Below are 22,027 nucleotides of genomic sequence, written 5' to 3'. Positions count from 1 at the left end.
TCTTGGCTGCCTGCTGGAATTATGTAATATCAGCGCAATAACAAGTTTTCAGAAAATGTTTGACCCCTGAATGAACCTCTCGTAAAGTAAAATCCTGTTAACTCTTTAATGTGGTGTTTGTAACCTATGGTCGTTTCTTTTGATGTGCAGCCAGTATGAACAGATTTTTACATTGCCCGTTTGGACTGAGTGAATAGTAGATGGACTTTAGCTAGCCCTTCTGTTTAAACAGAGCCAGGGCCAGAAACGCTGCATTTGGAAACTGAACGCTGTGGAAAAGTTTGCTTATCTTGCCGAGACAGGATGTTTTCTTGGCTGTAGGATAGGTCTGTATTTCTAGAGACCTAGTTTTTACCCTGGCTGTACCCTGAGCTCTGCAATTTACTCTGCTGTGTGATTGTTGGAAAGTCATTTTAGTCTATTGAGGTCTTTCTCCCCCAAGTTGTAAATTGGTTTAATAAATACTGCTACCTGTGTGTTTGGAGGGTCCATTCATCAGTTCCTCTGAACTACTCTGGGACCTCATGTGGAAGGTGGTAAATCCAGGGCTGCGGGCTGCTGTTAATGGATAACATTTGGGCCCTTGTTACGTACTTGGAAGGTCTGTGTTCCCAGCCTAGCACTTGACGAATCAGTGAGGTTTCACACAGGGGCTCACCTTTTGTTTCTTGCTTCATTTTTTCAGGCTGAAACAGCTTAAAGTGGGGTTTATGTTGGGGGAGTTTGGTGGAAGACAATGAATTCGTATTTGGAAACTCTGCTCTGCTAATCTGGGCTTCAGTTTCTAGTGACAGAGAGTACGGTCAAGATGCAGAGACTCAAGACTTGGAATCAGTTTCTATTTGTGCCTTGGTTTTGTTTCTTTTTTTTTGAATTGCCAAGGGCAAGGCAGCTAGAGTGCCTTGCTGAGATGTCACTGCCCCTCAGCTGTCTGCTTGCATCCCTCCATCTGGAGTCAGTGGAATGGGACAGACACTGAAACCAGCAGAAGTTTATGTTCATATTTCCTGTTCAGCCATCTCTGCTAGAGCTGTAACATTTGGGAAGGGGGTGCAGCTGACAACTGAGAGTGACACCCATGTCTGCTAGCCCAGTAGCAGCTGTTCCTTGTGGATGGCCAGAGCCCAGGCTTCCTCCCCATAAGAAGGTGGGATGGAGTCTGGGGATGTACAGTCTGTGTTACTGTGACAACAGCCAAGTGGAGACCATAGTCTCTGTTACAGAAGGTTTGGAAAGCCCTGTTTACCCAGTTCCACTGACTGGCTGAGATATGCTTGAGTTGAATTCATCTGAGGCAATTCATTAAGATGCATTGTTGTGCGTACTGTCTCTGATAGGATTTGGAAGGTCATAGTGTAGGGGAAACAGTGAATATCTCCACTGAAACTGGACTAACTTTTGAACAGTGAGCAGAGCTGCCTTTTGGGGAATTGGGGTGCATTTCAAACATTCCTCCTGCTGTCTGTGTCTCTGCATGGTAGCTGCCTACCTCTAAATCGCCTCATCTTTCTGCCTTGCTGCCTAGGTACTGCCATAGTAACTGAACAGCATGCAGCCATGTGGACAGATGGACGCTATTTCCTGCAAGCTGCACATCAAATGGATAACAACTGGACGCTCATGAAAATGGGTACGCAGGAGGCTGGGACACTGCTTCACTGATAAACAGAGAACAATCACAGGCTATTTGGTCACTTTGCACATGTTACAGCTTGGGCTGTAGGGATACCCCATTATGCAGGGGCTTAGGGACATCTTGGATACGCTGCTGCTCCTGCATTAGTGTCCTGTGACTCTTCTTGGGTCTAGACATTCATTAGTAGATGCATCTGATGCATTAGCTTGGACTTTCTGGGTAGTGTGGGAACGCCTCAATATGACTTCTTTGAACCTTTTTTTTTCTTTTTTTTTTTAAATCCATGGAGGTCTGAAAGATACACCAACTCAGGAGGATTGGCTTGTGAGTGTCCTCCCAGAAGGCTCGAAGGTGGGAGTGGATCCTTTCATTATTCCGGCAGGTTGGTTTTACTTTATTTTATAACTCTGGGTTGGGCAGCTAGATCTTGCTTCCTTGCTTCTCTGGCTAAGCTGTTGTGTGTTGGTATGCAGCTAACAATTATTTCAGCCCAGATGGGGTGGTGGGTTAAACGGTTATGCAAAACAGGTTGGATTTTGGTTTTAGGCATGTATCAAAAGAGCTCTACAGCAGTGCATTGATTCCAAAACACAGGGGATGAGAACTGTTCTCTGGGCTTGCTGTGACTTTACCTGAAAAGCAGAGTCCTGATCCACCTCCTTTTGTCTGTGCTGTGGCTTGTCATGGGCACTTTAGTACAAAGTTGCTGAATGCCTTGGCCAGCATGTGACCCAGAACACCCAGGCAAAACTTACACTGCTACTCATGCTTGGTGGTCTTGGCATCTCTACAGCTCTCCATGTAGATAGCACAGTCCTGGAGAGGGTATCATTTATATTGGATGAATGAGTATCCATCTACTCATGCTTCAGAACATGGGGCCCAATCCAAAGGTCACTGGAGGCAATGGGAGACATTTTCTTGATTCAGATGGGCTAAGGATCAGTCTTATGGCTGTGTGGAAGCCTATCTCATCTCTTGTCTAGCTTAGATCTAGCATGGTTCTGCCCTGGGATAGAGGACACCCTTATGGCAGCCTCTGGGTGGCTTCTTCCAGTGACTTCTGCCTCCCACCTGGAGCAGTTCTTCTTCAGTTCAAGCATGAGGCTCCAGGGCTGCGAGGTTCTGTAGCTGCTGCTGGCTGTAGTGGCTGCATTTGTGGAACTGTAATTGCAATAGCTTTTGCTTTGTTTTTTAAGGGAATGGGAAGAAGGAGAGACTGGAAGGAAAGGAGGAGACTTAGATTCTTGAGTTTGCCCACTGTGAACAGGGCTGTTGTTCAACCGGTGTGTGTTCTTTAAAACCATCACTCTTGACTCTTTTCCGTTTGGCAGACCAGTGGAAGAGGATGTCCAAAGCCTTGAGAAGTTCTGGCCACGACCTTGTGCCTGTCAAAGAAAACCTGATTGATACAATCTGGACAGACTGTCCTCAGCGCCCCTGCAAGCCTCTCATCACGCTCGACCTGAGTTACACAGGTGAGAAGCTTAACTCTCAATAGACAGGTTCTGTTTCTATTGCCCTATCCCCCTTTGCTTTCCTTTTACAAAGTAGTGCGAAAAACACTACTGCAGCGCAATATGATCCACTATGAATAGGTCAAGAAGGTGATCGGACCTCAGTTAATGACCCCTTTGTCCTCAAAACTTCAAGTAACCATTTGCTAGATAACTTCAAAACAAATCCATGGATGTCTGGAGGACAGCTTGTTTGAGGTAGTTCATATCGGTTATTAGAAAGGAGTGAGGAGCACGAGCCAAACACTGTGTTTTGGGTACCTCCAAAATCCAATGCGTTGCTCTGTGTTTACGTTGCTCTGTGTTTACATCACCACCCCCAGTAAAATTGGTGGCTGTAGCTTTTCATACTGTGTTTTGCAGGGGTCAGCTGGAGAGACAAAATTATAGCCCTCCGCTCAAAAATGGCTGAGAGGAAAGTCCTGTGGTTTGTGGTAACGGCCTTGGATGAAGTAGCATGTAAGTCTTTGCATCTTCCTTCTCAGTTCTTCCTACAAAATAAATGTCCTTCCTGCCTTGGAAAGGAAGAACCCTGCCAGGGTGAGAGATGCTTATGACAGCCAACATGTTTGTTGCAGGTCAATTAACTTGTATCAAGTGCCCTGGCGGTAACAGGTTACAAACAGTGAGCCTGTATTTCTGCACAGTGCCTTATTACACTAATGCAGCTCCTGACTACATTTTTGGCCCAGGAAACACAGCAAGTCATGTCCTTTGAAAAACAGCCCAGGCAAAGGGAAAGGAAGGTTATATACAAAGCCTGAGGCAGTCTGAAAGCGGAAAAAAAAGACTTGTGACATTTTCTGGCTGTAAAATGTCCTGATGGTGCCTCACCCTATGGGAAGATGGAGACTGTTTTCTGCTATGGAGGCTGGGCTATAAACAAAGCAATGCAACATGTGGCTTTGTATACATAAGGCAAGGGTGGGGTACACGGCACTCACAGTAATCGTCCTAATTGTCATGACTTTTTAAGTCAGTCTCTACCTCTCCAGTGTTTGGCAAATGCTTTGGTAAAAACAAGTAAGTCAGGGCAACTTGTATTTCCAGAAAACTTCAACACTAGAGGGTCCCCTCTGTGTTTGGGGCCCCAGGAGGACTAGATCTCCACACCCTGGCTCCCAGCCCAGTGTATAGGAAAGGAAAATGCCCAGAAACAGCAGTGGTTCCCCAGGACTGTTGTTAGTAGTGCTGTGTACGTATCCTTTGTGCAGAAATCATCATTGCGCAGACTGGTGCAGTGGGCAAGTAGCATTGGCAGGGTGTGAGTGCTGCTAATGTGTGTGCCCTGTGTCTGATCTGAAAAGGTAGAAATGCAGGTGGTGTGTTGCTAGCTCCAGCACTGCCAGCGCAACGTCTCTGGCGCTGGGAGAAGCCAGCTTGCTGAGGTCTGTGGCCTCTCTTGGATCTGGGACACTGAGCAAAGAGCTTGTTTCATGAAAGAAGTACTTCTGAGAGTGGTGAATATGACTCCTCCCTGGGGAGGCCTGCGTGAGCAGAGATTGTGTGTCTCACCTTTTCAGGCGCATCTCCAATTAAATTAATGTTAAATTGGTACCCTGAGGCGGTTTCAGATTAAATGTCTCCAGCAAAGACAAGCTTGGTTATGAATCAAGGGTTTTAAGATGGACCAGAGGAGGTCATGAGAGAAGCTTATTGCTGGGTGCCTGGTTGATTTCCTGTCCTAAAGGGGGAACAGGAAGAAGTTGTCTTTAATTTTATTTAATTCAATTCACTGTATTAAACTCCAGACAAGTTTCTGGGGAGAGAAAGAGAGCCACAGAGGAGGCTGTTGCCTCCTTACTGCATTGGGAGTCAGCTGAGCGAGGAAGTTTGTACCCGTGCAGTAGAGTTCTTTGTGGCTCTTTCCTGCTTTCAAGTGACCTACTCCTTCCCTGGGGAGAATCAAACTCTATTTTTACTTTTGTGGCAGAATTTGCACAGTTCGATGAATACAGTGCTGAGTTGTGATTTAGGACATGTTGGTTCTTTTCCCAGCTGTCCTGCTGGCTGGCCTTATTGCCTTGAGTAACTCATTTCAGCTAATTGGATACCCTGGGGTTTTTATTTGACCCTAAAATCAGGAGTTTGGAGATGCTGAACATCTACTTCCCCTCGTGACTTTGCCTGAAGTTGTGCGGGATAAAATGTTTGTGAAAAAACCCTGAGACTGTGCAGTCTGAATCTGAGATGTTGGAGGCACCCAAATGAGAGACCTTTTTAGAGTATTTCAGTCTTGATTATTGTGTCTCCCTCTTCCCTCAAGTATCAAAAGAAGGATTGGAATGAAATGATAACTTGTAACTTTGAAGTCTTCTGGCTGTTGAGAAGTGAGCTTTTATTGCATTGCACAGACCAGAAAGGGCAAACACTACTTTTTTCTCCACATGTGTCCTTGTCTTTTTTGCCTGTAGCTGCTTTCTTCCAGCCAGCCCTCCTTTAGAAGTTAACCACCAATTTCCGTGCCCGATGGGAGTGTTTAAACTGCAGTTCTGGTGCCATCTCCTGGCAAAAACTTAGGATTGCCGGAAAAGCAGCAGGACATGGGACAGCTGGGTGGGAGCTGGACCCACAGCCTGCACCCATGACAACTCATTGCTTGACTGTGTTTTGCTGAGATTATTTTTGGCTTTCTCTAATGTTGCAAAAGATGAACCAGGACTGTGATTCTTGGCGTTCTTATTTTCCAGGGCTTTTCAACCTCCGAGGCTCTGATGTTGAGTACAATCCTGTGTTTTTTGCATACGCCGTCATAGGAATGAACACAATCAGGTGCTTGTATTCCCCTCTTCTGTCCCCCAAGATGCATTTTTCTGTGGGAGAGCTGTTCTAGCAAAGCATTTGTCTTTTCAAAAAGCCTACGCTCAGGCGCTTTAATGTCCTTTCTGAGCACTTTTGTCTTCAATGTTAGTTACTCTCCTCCCCTGATCAGAGCTAGAGAGGCAGCCAAGGGCTCTGCTGTGCTCCTCAGCACCTCGGCTGACTTGCTGGGTGGCCTTGGGCGTGGTGGCTGACCCCTCTGTCTGTCTCCCAGAGATAATGCAGAGGGCCCTCGAGCCCTGGGTGAAATGTGGGTAAGAGCCAATGCTGGCCTGGACATTGGAAAACTTTTCTCTAATGTCATTGATGAGTCACTTCAAAACTACAGGGACTGTGTAGAAAAGTTTCAGGGCTGTCTTATGACAGAAGGCTTCTTTCCTGTGACTGCCCTGTATAACGAGCCTCAGCAAGCACAAGTCTTTTAGAGGCATCTTCAAACTGTTAGCTACATGCATCTGAGGTAAAACCTGGCTGGGGGAGCACAGGTTGTATGTGAAGGTTGAGCTGAACTTTCCAATTCAGTGAAAGCGAGGACAATGTGGTACTTAAAACAACAGTAGCCTTTTCATTTCCAGATGTTGCCCTTAAAAATTAGAGAATGGCCATTATTGGCCTCTGTTACTCTCTCCTGCTTGAAGTGCAGTGATGGGATGCAGCCATTTTGACTGTGTCATACAAACAAAAATGCTGTCAGCTCCTTTCCTCTCAGCAGGTTGGTACATCTTAATTTCAAAGCAGGATTTAAGCTGTGTAAAGGCCAGTGGTTAAAACAATATAGGACAAAGTATAGTGCATAATTAATGAACTCCTTTCTCCCTGAAATGTCACCAGAATGGTTTCTCCTTCCCTCCTTTACTCCAGCCACTGTCAGATGTGGTCCCACCTATCTGCTCTGTCTGATTTGTTTCTCAGGCTCTTCATTGATGGCAACCGGATGATGGACCCAGCTGTGAGGGAGCACTTACAGCTTGACTCCATCGTGGAGCCTGAGTTTAAAATCCAGGTGATGCCCTACGGATCTATCCTGGCAGAGTTGCAGGCTGTTGGTGCAGGCCTCTCACCCAAGGAAAAAGTGTGGCTCAGTGACAAAGCCAGCTATGCTCTGACTGAGGCCATTCCCAAGGTTAGTGGCCCTTGCAAGGGAAAATACTCCTCTCCTCTCTGCTCAGCATGGTCAGGAACGGTCTTAATGAGGGCAGCTGGCCTCAGCTTCCCCTCTGCAAAGCATGATGCAGGCTGGGCTTGTGCAGAAGGGATCCAGCCATGCTGGGGTATCAAGGGGTTGTTAATCCTGGGGTTGCTCTTGCTGGAGCTGGCCTTCCAACTCGATAAGCCGATTTACCCAAAGAATTGTCAGCTTAAGATAAGACAAGTACAGTGAGAGAGGGGAGGGAGAGAGGGAGCAGGGTGAACTTGGGTCATTCTGCCCACGGCTGGAGCACCAGCCTTACGTGGACCAGCAGTAAGAGCTGCAAACTTGCAGAAACTGAGGCAGGAAAGTTGAGCAGGACTTTTGGGAGGGGGCATTGGACTTTATCTGAGTGTCTGAAGATGGTTCCCCTTATTTATTTCAGTGGCTTAAGGATATCAGGCAATGTGTGACGTCTTATACCGAAGACAGGAGGGACAGGGCGACGGAGTTGTTGCGGCAGGGAACCTTGTGAGGACGCAGATAACCTGCAGGCACAGGTTGTCCATGCAGTGAGTGCATCTGCTGAGGGACAGTTGTACCATCAGAATAATTTCTGTACAGCTGTACTTGCTGTATCTTACCCTTGTACTTGAACTTGGCTGTCTGGGAGTCCTGCAGTCCACCTAATATTCCAATAGTCATGAAAGGAGATACTAAGGGAAGGACACAGCAGCAGCTGTGGACGAATAAACTGGTTTCCGTGCATCTTGTGTACATCTCATGTTTGCTAGAGATCACATTCTCTGGAATGCCATCCAGTTTAGAGCGATATCTAGTACCTAACAGATACTGGTAGTAAATATGGCTGGGAGTCAGGGACCAGTGGGTATTTTCCAGATGTTGCCTTGGAAGAACAGACCTGCTAAACAGAATCTGTGCTTGTGCTGGGTTACTAAACAGTCCAGGCTTCCCGCATGAGAATCACAGGGCTCAGATGAAGGGGTCGCCGAAGGAAGAACTAAACTGTAAAAAGTGTTTGGCTGCAAGTCTGCATACCCTCACCAGCAGGTTTCTGCCTCCACCTGTCAGGCAGATATCTCCTGCCTGTTTTGTGTACTGCATGGTTGTACTGCAGGTGTGTGTATGATACAGCCATACCCATGGCAACAGAGCTAACTCATGGGGCCTGAAGGCTTTTTCTGTATACAGGAATTTTAACAGTGGTCTCAGCTTTGTGTCTTCCAGAAGACAAAATCCCAAAAGCAGGGTCTGTTTATGTATCCCCAGGCTACCACAGTTTGATACCAGGACAAATCTCTGCTTAAACTCTCCAGCTCTCACGGCCAAATAGCAGGAACCATGCATTATTTTTCTCCAGTGAAGACATTCATTTATATACCTGAATAGCTTCGTTGCACTTGGTGCATCAGGACAGATGGTAAAACCAAACAGGTCTGGAAAGTTTTGTTGCTTTCAACGTATCCCTTTAATATGGGATGTGACTCTCTGTGCCTTTGCACTGACTTGAGGGAAATGTGCAGTTTGCCTTGTGTGGTTTTTTTTTTTTAGTTTTAAAAACCAACAAGACATATACATGAGCAAGATAGACAGTGTTTTGTCCCTGCTTAGGGTTAAATCTTCTGACATGGTCAATACATTTCTAGCTGCAAATGGCCTTTTAATACAGAATACTGGCATTTTGCCTGCTCTCTTTCGTTCAGAGTAGCAGAAAGTGTAGAGTCTGTGAAGCATTCAGGATAAATTGTTGTTGCTCTGTTGACTTCAGAGCAGAATACCCCTTGGTGTAGCTGGAGTCAATGGATTAACCTTAGTTTGGGTAAGTTGCCGTAGATGATTTGCGCAGACCATCCATATGGAGAAGTACAGCAGGTCTGACCTAGATTAAGGAATGTAATGAGTTGTAGTGACATTATTTACCTCTGGAAGTTTTGGCTGATACTGAGTCATTACAGTGCTACATGCCCTCTGCATGCAATGGGAGAGTCCCTGGCTCAAGGAACTCTGTGCAATAGAAAGCAGGAGAGGAAGGACTGAAATGTCTTGATTTAACACCATTTAGAGAGTCGCTGAAAGCCAAAGGTTTCCCAGTTCCTCATGCTGGGTGTTTTTCTCCAGCTCTACACCACTTTTCACCAGCTGAGCAACTGATCTGGGGTGCTTTGAAGAACCCCAGTGCTGGAAGTCCATTTACTGTCTGTCTCCATCAAAGCCAAATATTGACACTGGCAAAAATCCAGTCCATTATTAAACAAATCTGCAAACCCTTTATAGATTTGCCTACAGCTGCATGTAAATATGCTTTTCACAGAAGATTGATAGAACCTGCCAGGATCTGTAAAAGACAAGCCAATCTAAGAATCCGACTGTTGAGAAGTTTTGTCCTGACTGATACAAAGACTTTTCTGACTTTCTTGTGGCTTCTTCAGTACTTTAGTTTCTGCATAATCTAGTGTAATGGTCTTGCTATTTTTAAGAATTTGGAAGCTGTATGCCTGTAGGATTTGTGTGAAATTGGTCTTTGCTGAGGGTCTATCAGGCCTTTCCCATGAATTTGAGTGGTGTTTATTTGTATGCTGATGCGTTGAGAATAGGAGAACAGTGTGTTGCTTGGGCTGTGCTTGTGTAGGTGCTTATCCCATCTCCTGATATATAATGAGTAGAGCAGAGAACTGTGGGGCAAAAGACTTCTTTTTTTGTTCCTTCTTCTGATGCTAAGTGTGACAAGGCTTGGGCAAGTCACCTCAGTTGGTGAATTTCTGAAGATGTGCTCAGAACCAGCCAAGCATTCCTGCTAATCTAAGGACAGCTGATATTTGGGGAAGTGCACAGCAGTAAGTGATCAGGTGCTAGTTCTTAATGCACGGCCACCCTGTCCAGGCACAGGAAAGCTTTGTCTCAAACTGCTGATGTAAGCTCCTTTCAGAAGTGGACAGCATGTAAAGCTCAGCTTTGCAAAAAGCCTTTCATGTTTCTTGGGCCCTTGATGTGTTTGTCAGAGATCATTAGAAGTGGTGATGCTCAGTGCTGGAGGAGCCAGAGCCTTGGTGGGCCCTCCAGGTTCAACTCCAATGCTTGGTACCTGCTCTGGGTACCCTTTGCTCCCTGCTACTTGAGGGTGATGGTCAGGTAACAAGTCAAGGTGACTTTTTAGGTCTGAACACCCTAAGTTCAACCTGAGTTGGGATTGGTGTTTCTCATTGGCTGTTTCTGGGCCTTCAGTGTACATCAGCAACAGGAAAACCATGGCTCAGACATTGACATATATGGTATTTAGGATATCCAAATCTTCACCCCGCTTCATGACAAGCTGTTGACCCTTTAGTTCCTTGGATTTCCCTGTGGCTGTTCTTCCTTCAGTTGGGGACTGTTTCTCCTCTTTGTTCCCCCGTGCACTTAGCTGACTAATGGCAACCAGTATCTCACAGTGCTGGAGGCTGAGAGAGACTTCCAAAGTACCAATTGTGGCCAGGCTGAGTTATTAAACCTGTAGGATTATGTAGTCTGACTAATCCACCCGCAAGTAATCCCTGTCCTTCTGCTGCAGGCTTACCGATACCTCACCCCGTATACCCCTATCTGCATTGCAAAAGCTGTGAAGAACACATCGGAAACAGAAGGCATGAGACGAGCACATGTAAGTGAAGACTCGAGAGCCTCCTTGCACATGACAAGAGGTTTGCTTTATGTTTGGGGAAAGAAATTACATTTTCCTTTCAGTTTTAGTGTTTTGGATTAAAAAGCAAATAAGAATTTGGATGGCAGGATGAAAACGGTTCTCTGTCAGACATGTACTGCTGTTGAAGCAGTTTTTTTGCATGCTTAGCATTCCCTTGGAGTGAAGAACAACATTTGTAGTAGTGTGAAGAACCAACGTTGCTCTGTTGGAAGACCACACAGACTTGAGAAGTGTTGTTTAGAGTAAGGGCCCTCAAAGGGCTGTTCTCGCCCCTTTGTTAGTTCTGTTGTCTTTCTTAGTGGAGTCTTCAAATTGTTATTGCTTGAATAAACACAGCCTAAAGAACACAGAGAAATTCTTTGACACATGGTGCAAAACACAAGCCAAGATGTTCAGAAGCAGCCAGTGTCCTCAAAGCACTCTGGTTTTGTGTCATCATCATGACACTGGAAATGAGGCTGATTTCCCAGGTAGCTTCATATTTTCAAGCAAAGCAGCTGCCTGTGAAAGAGGTTCATGGCAGGGCTGAAGTTTTCTCTTGTTTATTTCCTGTTAATTTTCAGACAGCAGTTCACAATAGGAGAAATGTGCCAGTTAAAGCAGGGCTGGCAGTTCTGGGCTTGTCCCATATTTTCTGCTAGTTTCTTAGGAACTGCTACTTTCTATTTCAATGCTTTTCTTTCCCTGTTAGTTAAGGGGAAGTAAAAATACTTGTGCTGAGCAGAGATACTTTGTTATCTGCCACCTGAGGACAAAATTGTGCCTTGCCCTTGTACACTTCTCTCCTGCTTCTTGCCCCTGCATACTGCAAGCGTGTAGAAAAAAGGAAGAAAAATGAGGGTCATCAGGCAAGAGAGAAGCCGAAGCTGTGTGACAGAGTGTGGTGCCCGTGTGCCCGAAGTGTGTGTTCCCCTGTCGCATCACCAGATGTGTCCTGTGGTTTCCTTCCACGATCTGAAATGCAAGATCTTGTGTGTTGAAGCAAAAGAGACTTGAAAGTCATGTGTGGGATAAAGCCTGTGTTTGCTGAGTTCTTGGTAATTCTTCACAGTAAGATACTTCCCAGCAGTAAACCTCTATTAACATTTATTTAATTGTCCAGATAAATTTCTAGTGCTTGTATTAATTACAAGATGCAGAACCTGGAAAGACCTCTTAAATTATCTCTTAGTTTGTGTTTCTGAAACTTGCAGATCGAATTCTTTTGCATCAAAAACCGTTTATACTGAGGCTTGATAAATCTTTTTTTCTTCTCAATTCCCTTTTCTTGTGCCTATTTTAACATAGATTAAAGATGCTGTTGCCCTGTGTGAGCTCTTTAACTGGCTGGAGAAAGAGGTAGTGTATTGATTTTTTTTTTTTTTTTTTAACTTGGAGACTTTACTACAATGTAAAATTCTTCTTTAGCATAAACGTTTTGATAGGCTTTATAGTGCCTTAGCTAAAAGTGGGGAAACAGTTGGGATTTTCTCTGTTTTTTTTTGGGGGGGGGTTTCAATCATGCTTCCATCCAAGGCTGAATGATTTTTTTTTTTTAAAACATACTCCCATTCATTTTACACGGACCAAAACCAGAGCAGGTGAGAAATTACCTGAACAGGCTTAATATAGTGTTAATACTGTTTTGTGCTGGTTTGGTAGTGTAAATCATGAAACAATATCCAGTTTGGTGCAATACTTTGCAATTATTCTCATGATAATCAGTGTTGTCTGGCAGTATGGATAGATCTGGCATTTATGAATGGAGAGGTGCAGTCATGCCCATGTGCAGTGAAAATGAGATAAAGATAAATTACTTGTGTTTGCTCTGGGTTAGAAGTACACAGTGAAGGTGCAGAGTGCCAGGTGTTACACAGCAGCTTACTAAGCTGTGCTCCTTCTATGCTACTGCATGTCTGATTCCATTGACTTTGCTATGGAGATGGCTTGATGACTTCCAGAAGGTGCCTTTTTACATGTCTGAGTGCCTCAAGAAGTCTGCCTCAGGGGTTATGAGACCTAGCTCTTGCTCCCCTTTGCCTGTTGTCCAGTCCTGGGGAGGTTGTGTCACAGGTTAAGTTTTACTTTAGGCATTTGATAGATTAAAATGTCCTTTGTTTTTCCTACAACTGCTTCCATTTGTGATTTAAAAGCATAAAAATTCTGCTAATACAATGGGCTGCTGGAGAGAACTATTTAAGCTTAGTGTCATCTGTCTGTGAAGAGATGTTACCTGGTGAGATGTTACCTCTGTAAGTATCTCAGTGAAGTTAATAGCGCACTAACTGGTCCCTAGTCAGGGTTCAGCCATCCTGCTGTGACCATCTCTACTTCCTGCTTCTCACATGCCCTGCACAATATTGCTAGGTTTGCATTTGTCATTACTGAGGAGTGAGGACAGAAAAGCTGGAAAGAGGCCACTTCAAGACTGGATTTCATAACGCACAGATGAGGCCCAGTGCTTAAGCATACAGCATTTTCTTTGCTTGTTTGTGTAGTAATTCAACCTACATCTTTGTCCACTAGGTTCCTAAGGGAACAGTAACTGAAATAATTGCTGCAGACAAAGCAGAGGAGTTTCGCAGGTAAAAAGTAAATCCCCTGTGAGGATGTTTTCTGGGTGGCGTTTTTATCCTTTGTTTTTATTTTATTCTTTAGAAATCCAGCTCGCTCGCAGATGTATTTTACCTGAGGACAAACTGTTACTACACAATTTCTTTGAACACTTGAAAGAGTTGAGGAAGAATTGGGTCTCTTGGGAGATACAAGTCCCAGCCCACTGGATCCTATCCGCTTTCCTTTTGAGATAGCAATGAGGAGTGCCGCAGGTTAGGACACTTAAATATGAGACAGTTGCTTTCTTACCACAGAGGAGTTGATGTAAGAGTTAGTTAGATTTCCTCCTCCTCTGATGAACAACCAGCACCATTTGTATTGAGAGATACTCCCATGTGTATATCAACAGGACCTCTAAAAATGCCTTTGAGTAAATAAGTAACAAAGAAGAAATTGTTCAGGACATCTCTTCCCTGGGTGGTCTGGGTGGTGAATTTTCTGCTTATAAGGAAAGGGTAAGCAGGTTTCCACATGATTGGGAGGATAGGGCTTCAATCTGTACAATTCTCCTACCCAAGTGTGCTTGCCCAGATGGCTTTCAAGTTTAAGGGGAGGGCTGAGGTGATGTGAAATTGAGGATGGGGCACTCCAAGTGCCCCAGGTGCCTGGTGTACTCCCCTCACTTGTGCTGTAGTGATCACAATCTTTTCTTTCAGCCAACAGAAAGACTTTGTTGAATTGAGTTTTGCTACCATATCAAGCACAGGTCCAAATGGAGCCATCATTCACTACAAGTAAGAGAAACGCAGCTTCTCCTTTCATCCTTCAGCAAACATAGTTGGAATGAGCTGTCTGGCTTCTTTGTGGAGTCACAACAGAGTACTCCGGGGAGCTGTAGTCACTGTTGATTGCCATCTTGCTTTATTCCACCAGAGCTTCCACACTTACTAAATAAACATCTCCCTGCTGGCAGTGTGCATATATTGTGATGCTGATCTGCTCAGGGGCCATAGAAAAGGGCTATTTTGGGGGCAGAAGTCTGGGAAGGACAAGTATGAAGTGCAAACTGTTCTGAAATATGTCCAGGAACAGATGTTGAGGGTTTTGCTGGAAGCAACAAATCTATTCTGTTTACTGTAGTGCTATTTACTGTAGACAAATACACTCCTCAGTATGATTCCTGGCTCAGCATGTGTGGGATTTCCATCACTGTCACAAGAAATCAGAGCTGACACATCCAAGCTTGCACTTAATATGGTTTCTGGACTGCAGACATGGGCTGGAGACCTTAAAACTGTGGAACAAAAACCTTTGTGTTTAACTGAACAGGCCAGTTCCTGAGACCAACAGAACGCTGTCTGTGAATGAGATCTACCTCCTGGACTCAGGAGCACAGTACAAGTGAGTGGGATGAATGGTGCTGAATCGCTATGTTTTCTGCTCTCAGTTGCAGTGGCAAGCATGGCAAAGGGTAGTTTTGAGCACAATGTCGTTTCACAGAGAGCCTGTTTGTTGTATCCCCTCTGGAGGGAGTTTGTGGGGTTCTGAATATAGCCAAGTGCATCACTCAATGAGTGACTGATCCGTGACAGGAGGCCCTGAGCTAGGCTCAGGACAGCAGACTAGGGCTGTTGACAAGCCTTGTCTGGGGTAGGGGACGAGATCTAAAAGTGCAGTGCCCATCAGAGTCCCATTACCAGTGTGATGGTAGCTGTGCTCCAGATCGTGGTGCATGTTTCTGTCTGTTGCAGCTCTGCTCACCTGGCGCATTGGTGTTAGAGCTGCAGAGAACAGGGAGTAGGCCTTACTGCCCTGGTTTAGCCTTGGGCTGCCTACACAGCAGCCTGCGCAGCTGAGTGAGGCACCTGCCCTGCCAGGACTTGGGCAGATTTGACTGATGTTGAGGTCAGAACAAGGTGGGGCAGAAGAGAACAAGGTGGGGCAGAAGAGCAGGGCAGCACTGTCCTGTGGTGTTCTCTGCCTTTCCAGAGAGAGACTCAGAGGCAGGGTTTCTCATCATCCCAGTGGTCACTTGGGTCTCAGGTGTGTTTTTGGGAAGGCATCATGTCTGTTGACTCACTCAGTGCTGTTTTGACAGTGCTATTCAGTGGCCTCAATCTCTGCAGCTGTTTACTGTGGAACTCTGGCTCCATAGAAAGTGAAAGAAGTGATGTTTTTAACCAGTGTAAATAGATGAGAAGTGGCTTGTTCAGAAAGATGCAGGACAGACCTGGCTGCTCCTTTGAGATGAGCTTTGTCTTTAGAGCTATGCCTTTTTGTTGTGTCAGTCAGGAAAAGCTTTGAAAAAGAACCATACAGACATCCTTTGATAAGATTTTTACAAGGAGATCTTTTTCTCCTCCTCTCTGACGGCCTAATTAACGATTTCCTTAGTGCCACTATGAAAAGCAGCCCTTTGAATACAATGTAAGCTGGACGTCAATGGCACTTACCACAGCATTGTGACAGGGATGCTCCGCTTGTCCCTGCTGAGAAGTTAAACCGTGAGTTCTTTGTGACCATGGCCTGTGTGTGCTGGGGAAAAGCAGAGGCACAGGAGTGAGTGTTTCAAAGGGAACTCATTATTTCAAGAGCCTCTGTGTTTTTGACAACAGGCTCAAAATGATATTTGTAGAAGGAACTTAGAGCCAGTTTCTGATGCTTCAGACTGACCCCTATCCAAATGCTGGATAACTTCTAGAAATCTTAGAACAAGACATCCTGAGGATGAAAGGGACACCATACCCCCTTGCACTTCCCTTTCCTGAGCTGGTAGCTGTCATTTGTGCATAAGTATATATTTTTTAAGCCGCTAATGAATCATCTTCCATACAAATAGTCTAAATTTGGCCTTCTTTGTTCTGTTCTCAATGGGCAGGTACTGGTTGCTAAACCTCAAATTAGCATAATTTCTATGAGCAGTTTAGATTCTAATTTGCGAAGAGCTTTGGGATGCTTATGGATGAAGGATAACATTTTGAATTGTAAATCATTATTTCTACATCTGGGACATGTGTTTTCAGGATTTTTTGAGATGAGGAATTGTTATATCATCGGTCTTGTGTAGCCAGAGCAGATGACTTAACCCAATTATGAGTTTGGTTGGTTTGCTGCAGTGTGACTGGGTTTTCTGTGCATTCACGTTGATCTTTCTTTCTTCTCTATCTCTTTGCTTCCTGCATCTTTGTTTGCCTCTGGAAGAGATGGTACAACAGATGTGACCAGGACAATGCATTTTGGCACACCGTCGGCCTATGAAAAGGTAAGCTGGCATCTCAGTGTCGTTTGCGATCTGATCTTTATTATTAGAGATACTTTAACAAATTAGTAATGTGCCCTATTGCTATATAGTCAAAGTGCTCTATCAAGTATAATTTATTTAATAACATGTGACACCATTTTGATAAAGACTGAAAAGGAGGCTGTCAGACTTCCAAAATATAAATTAAATGATTTAGAAAATGACACCTTTCTGTCTTAAAATGCACACCTCTCATGTGCAAAGTGACATGTCTCCTCTAAGAAGTAATAAAATCAGGGGGCTGAGGATAAACATTACTGGCTTGTCCAGCATGGGAGTTAGTTAGAGGGGTTTAATTTAGTGCAAAGTTCAGTGTCTAATGCAAGGCTGCAGCAGTGGTTTGTGTCTAGTGTGCCATATCAAAAACCAGTCTCAGACTTATCTGAGAAGGTCCGTGTTGGAAATTCAGCAATGTAATTTTGTTTATTTTAAATTACTTCTTTAATTAAAACTAATTTGATCATTATAGTTCACTCAGTGATGAAAATATGCTGTAGGGTATGCTCAGGAAGTAAAACTACAGCCACAAAGAAAATCAGTCATGTAGGTCAGGTGAATCCTGCTGCTAAACCTGCGGTCTGAGATTGTGACACACTCTCCATAATTAGTAGAGAAAGATCTTCAGAGTAATTTGAACTCTTTCTGCTCATGGTTTGCTTTGGCATTGCCAGCCACAGGAGAGCATGAGCAAGCCTTTCCAGATCCTCTGCCGTTTGGTACAAGATGCAGTCTTTCCATTCGTGGGAAAGACAAAGTTTTGCCTCTCCCTGTTTACTTATGGCAGACATTTTTGTCGACAGGAATGCTTCACCTATGTCCTGAAGGGACATATAGCTGTGAGTGCAGCCATCTTCCCAAATGGAACCAAAGGTAAGTTGGTGAGTTAGAGTGTTTTGATCCACAGCATTGACCTCTGAAGAGCCATTAAGTGATCTGAGAGCAATATTATGGTTGATGGGTCCAGATGTGCTCGGCAGATGTTGATGTAACTGTCTGTATCTGTTTCCATCACAACATTTTGGATTCTGGCTGATTAGTTCACCAAATACAATTGGCAGGTCTTCTACTTTGAGTTCACTTAGTGCAGCTACCTTTAAGAAAGGTACTGAATTCTCTGTGGGACATTTAACCACTAGATTATTTCCTGAAAACCCCAATGGAGCAAGCAGCAGTGCAATGTTTCTGTTACAGACCATCTTCTGAAGAGCTGTGTAACAGGAGAGAGAGGGGGGCTCTCTATTTGAGAAAGGGCTTGAATGTCAGACTTGCCCAATCTGCCCTGTAACTTCTAACAATCCAATGACTTGCTTTCTTTGGTTGGTGGTGGGGTTTTTTGAGGGGGTGGTGGTTTTTTTTGTTTGTTTGGGGTTTTTTTTGCGTGTTTTCCAGGTTTGAGCCTTCAGAGTGATTATCAGCATCTCAGAGAGAGCCTGACTTGATCGAATTTTCTCTCCACGTCTGTCTCTTCCCCTTGGCCTGCAGGTCACCTTCTGGATTCCTTTGCCCGCTCTGCCTTGTGGGACTGTGGTTTGGATTACCTGCACGGGACAGGACATGGAGTTGGCTCTTTCCTAAATGTACACGAGGGTCCTTGTGGCATTAGCTACAAAACCTTTGCAGATGAGCCCTTGGAGGCTGGCATGATCGTCTCTGATGGTATTCAGCATTGGTGATTCTCCCTGGTTACTGGGGGAGGGACCAAGCTCTTTAAGATGCAGAGGGAATAAATCTGACAATGGTGTAAAGGAAAGGTGGGATCATAAGCTCTGGTCCTGCCTCCTCCATTTGTTATTTTAATTGTCATTTAAGCTCTCTAGGTAAAGACCCTCTGATTTTAGCTCTTTCACCTTCCATAAAGCATCTTTGGAGTAGGGTGCTGCAGGCCTGCTTGCTGCTCTCTACAGTGCAAACCTCAGCACAGCTGTGCTGCTGACCAGCCCAGCTCTGGCTTGCTGCCTCCCGTTCTGCAGTGGAAGAGCTGGCTACAGTACAAGGTGGACACCAAGCTTTCAGGAGCTAATCCTGTCTTTGCTATTTGAGGCAGCTGTTAAATCTTTACATGTCTTATTCTTCCAGTAGTAAATTAACAGCCTGCTGGGGTTTGCTGAGAGACTTACATTCCTTCAGGGCTGCGAAGTCCTCTCGGAGTCAGGGGAGCACTCTCTAAAATAAGTGTTTTGGGAAAGGGGATACCCACCTGCCTTTCATAAAGACATTAATGTTTTCAGAGTTTCTGGTGTACTCTGTGCTGTCCCTTGACTTGTAAGGAGACTCTCTGAGCTCAAGGGCTTGTCTGTCTTGTTTCTCCTCTCTTTGAGAACTTTTGCTGTCAACTTGCTTGGAGCTTCTGTGCAGATTAAGTAGAGTCAGAAATTTGTTTGCCTCTGTGGATGCCTGATGTCAAGATTGCTTAGTGACTTCAGTGGACTAAAGCCATGGAGAGGAAGTTTGGCCGTAGGGAATAAGTATTTGCACAGTGCAGCTATGCGGCTTAGTTAATTGCTGTCTGTTTCTGCAGAGCCTGGGTATTATGAAGATGGCTCCTTTGGGATACGAATAGAAAATGTTGTCCTTGTGATCCCTGCTGAAACCAAGGTGAATGACCTGCTCAAGATGCACCTTTCTTCATGACTCACTGGTTGTAAAACTTAAAGTACTGGAACTTGAGGTGGGACCATACTGCAGACAGTTGAATCCTACTCAAGACTCCTGGTCTCCAAAACCCTGCTTTGGTGAAGACTGATTTTAAGTCTCCCTTGCTCATGGGGGCACAGAAGATAGTTCTGCTTCTGCAGAGTTTCCATAGGTTGAAATGTGTATGTGAAAGTTGTTTTAAAATGTTTTCTGTGTGGATGTCAAAGACCAGAAGCATCTTTATTCAGCCCCTTGGAGTCCTTGCTGTAGAGTTGATTGATCTTCTCAAGTCGGGATTTTCTTCTCTGATAGAGAGTCCTCAGTGGCAGTAGGAACAAAACTACAGATGGATTTTGACATTGTAATTGGCAGTCTGGCTGGGTTATGCTTTTAGAAATGCCAAACTGAAAATGACCATCTAGTCATCAAGCTGAGTCCTGTACAATTGTGACCCGGGACATGGCCTTTAAAAAAGTGACCATGGAAAGAAATAACTAAGGTTTATATTGAGATTCTTTGCTTGAGATATAAGAAACATGTTATTGTAAGTTGCTACCCTCTCATCTGAACATTATGTGGGTTGTTCTGTACTGATGTCATGAACCGAGCAGTAAGTGTGATCTGGCTAGAGCTGTTCTAAAACTTTATAACCCCATTTGTCTTTCTGCTGCAGTACAATTTCAAAAACAGAGGGAGCCTGACTTTTGAACCCTTAACCCTCGTTCCAATCCAGACGAAAATGATTGATGTTAATTTGCTGACACAAAAAGAGGTAAGTGAAACAGTAGGTTTGCTTTGCCTTCTTTGCACTAGAACCAGCTTGTTCTGTTCTGTTTACAAGAACCACTGGCCTCTGTTCCATTTCCTAGATCCAGAGAGCAATTCTGAGCAATCTGACTTAATTTTAAACTTGATCCAGCTTTAAGTGGGAGAGTGGACTAGATGAGCTCTCCAGAGGTCTTTCCAATCCCAATTATTCTATGATGAAGGCAGCGAGGACCCCTCTGATGATGTTGTTTTGGTAGTTCCCTTGATATGATATTTGCCACTATAATCTCTTTTCTTACTCCTGCCTTAATTTGCTTCTGTCAGACTATCATGCTGTCTCCCTAGAGACTTGTACTAATGACTGCCCCGTATTGTTGTCTGTATCTACTCATGACCAATCCCATTCAGCCACACCACACTCTGCAGCAGACTTCAGTCATACCTGCTCAGCAGCATTTATTTCCTGAATAGCTTCGTGCTCTAAACTTTCTGTTTAGGTCTCCCACTACATTCACTGTGGTGTGTTTCATCCTGTTTTTCTACAATAGTCTTTATTTTGCCTCAGCCCATCCTTCTTTTCTGAATGATAATCCTATTTGCATTTCCTTTTTCTGAAGAGGACTGTGAAGAGTACCAAGATGTGCTATAAGGTTACCTCTTCAGACCAATAGGGCAACTTGTGTCTAAAGACTGCATTGCTGAGTTACAAATTTGCAAAGCTATTTACTAGACTGTGACAAGGTAGCCTGACTTGCTGGAGGCAGTGATTTGCAGAGTTGTCAGCTGAACTGAATCTCGTCTCCCCTGAAAAGCCGGGGCGAATTGCTTCACTTCCTACCCCCATCAATTTTACAAGTCACTTCCATATATTAGAGGTCTGTCTCTTGGGGAGAGGATCCCATCCCAGCCTAACAAACAGCTCAGTCCCAAAGAGCTCAAGGACAAAAACTGGAAGGGCACCAACCCTTCTGTGTTTACACTGAATGTCATACCTCTCCCTTTCTCTAGTGTAACTGGGTGAACGACTACCATCAGAAGTGCAGAGAAGTAATTGGAGCAGAACTGGAGAGGCAAGGCCGGCACGAAGCTCTTCAGTGGCTCATCCGGGAGACAGAGCCTCTCATCAGAGTTCAGTAGCACCACAGTTGTCTTTGGTGTGTAGAATATCAGGACCGCTCAGTGTCACAATAATCTACGTCTTCTCGGCTCGCGACACTACTGGGAGAATGTTCTTCAGTAAAGCTTTGGAAATCAGGAGGGGATTTCGTGTAGTGTTTCTCTCCCCCCAACATGTGTGGGTAATGTTGGGGTAAGGAGGGTTACTTCTAAACAATTTTTTTTGGAGGGGAGGGGTTGGGAATAGAAAGCAAACAAAATAATTAAGCATGTTGCCTTTGAAACAGGGGTCTTACTGAGATAATGGTTCTAAGAGGCAATACTGGAATATTTTATACTGTCTGCTTTTTCACTGTGAAAACTCAGTATTTTTGCATACTTGGGTTCCAGTTGCTAAGATGCTCCCCACACAGCAGGACTGATTACTGAATAAAAGTTTCCAACCCGCTGTTTGCTCTGTCTGCCTTCTCTTGCAGTCAGTGATGCGTTGGGTTTGACAACCTGAAGAAGGGCGAGAACCAGATAATTCCATCTTTATGTCTGCATCCAGCTCAGACAGTGAAGATGTATAGGGCTGCCCTGTGCTAGGCACTGGGCAGATGTTGTGGAGAGGCCTGACAGGAGCAGTCAGTTCTGCCTGTGCTTTGTAATAGGTCGTGGAAGGGATGTGGTGACACTCAGCAGAGGTTTGTGTGTGCAGAGCACCGAGGCCAGTACTTATGTTTATTGTTATGACTTACTGAGTACTTGTATAACCCTTGGCAGTGCAGGATGCGTGGGCAATATCATGGAATTACAGCTCTTCCTGGACATAAAGCAATTATTAAGTTAAAAATAATGCATACAATGGACAAAAGAAGGCCTCGGTGCA

General features: G+C 44.6%; 1 protein-coding gene across 2 annotated transcripts in view; it reads left to right on the top strand.

Moving 5' to 3' along the window:
• The window catches only part of XPNPEP1 (X-prolyl aminopeptidase 1), a 31,645-nt gene extending 10,041 nt beyond the window's left edge, over positions 1–21,604 (top strand). For both annotated transcript variants that reach the window (XM_068398443.1, XM_068398444.1), the window contains exons 5-21: positions 1,530–1,630; positions 1,926–2,018; positions 2,971–3,114; positions 3,517–3,612; positions 5,844–5,925; positions 6,886–7,096; positions 10,671–10,760; positions 12,090–12,140; positions 13,308–13,366; positions 14,054–14,131; positions 14,667–14,738; positions 16,539–16,599; positions 17,439–17,508; positions 18,121–18,294; positions 19,157–19,233; positions 19,946–20,044; positions 21,049–21,604. In XM_068398443.1, coding sequence (XP_068254544.1) covers positions 1,530–1,630; positions 1,926–2,018; positions 2,971–3,114; positions 3,517–3,612; positions 5,844–5,925; positions 6,886–7,096; positions 10,671–10,760; positions 12,090–12,140; positions 13,308–13,366; positions 14,054–14,131; positions 14,667–14,738; positions 16,539–16,599; positions 17,439–17,508; positions 18,121–18,294; positions 19,157–19,233; positions 19,946–20,044; positions 21,049–21,177 — 1,687 coding nt within the window. In that variant the 3' untranslated portion in view covers positions 21,178–21,604. The remainder of the gene's footprint in view (positions 1–1,529; positions 1,631–1,925; positions 2,019–2,970; positions 3,115–3,516; positions 3,613–5,843; positions 5,926–6,885; positions 7,097–10,670; positions 10,761–12,089; positions 12,141–13,307; positions 13,367–14,053; positions 14,132–14,666; positions 14,739–16,538; positions 16,600–17,438; positions 17,509–18,120; positions 18,295–19,156; positions 19,234–19,945; positions 20,045–21,048) is intronic.
• Positions 21,605–22,027: the final 423 nt, after the last annotated feature.

The sequence above is a fragment of the Nyctibius grandis genome, chromosome 4 (genome assembly GCF_013368605.1).
Source record: "Nyctibius grandis isolate bNycGra1 chromosome 4, bNycGra1.pri, whole genome shotgun sequence".
Classification (NCBI taxonomy): Eukaryota; Metazoa; Chordata; class Aves; order Nyctibiiformes; family Nyctibiidae; genus Nyctibius; species Nyctibius grandis.
The sequence above is the reverse complement of the archived record's forward strand: the minus strand, read 5'-3'. Positions and strand labels throughout refer to the sequence as shown.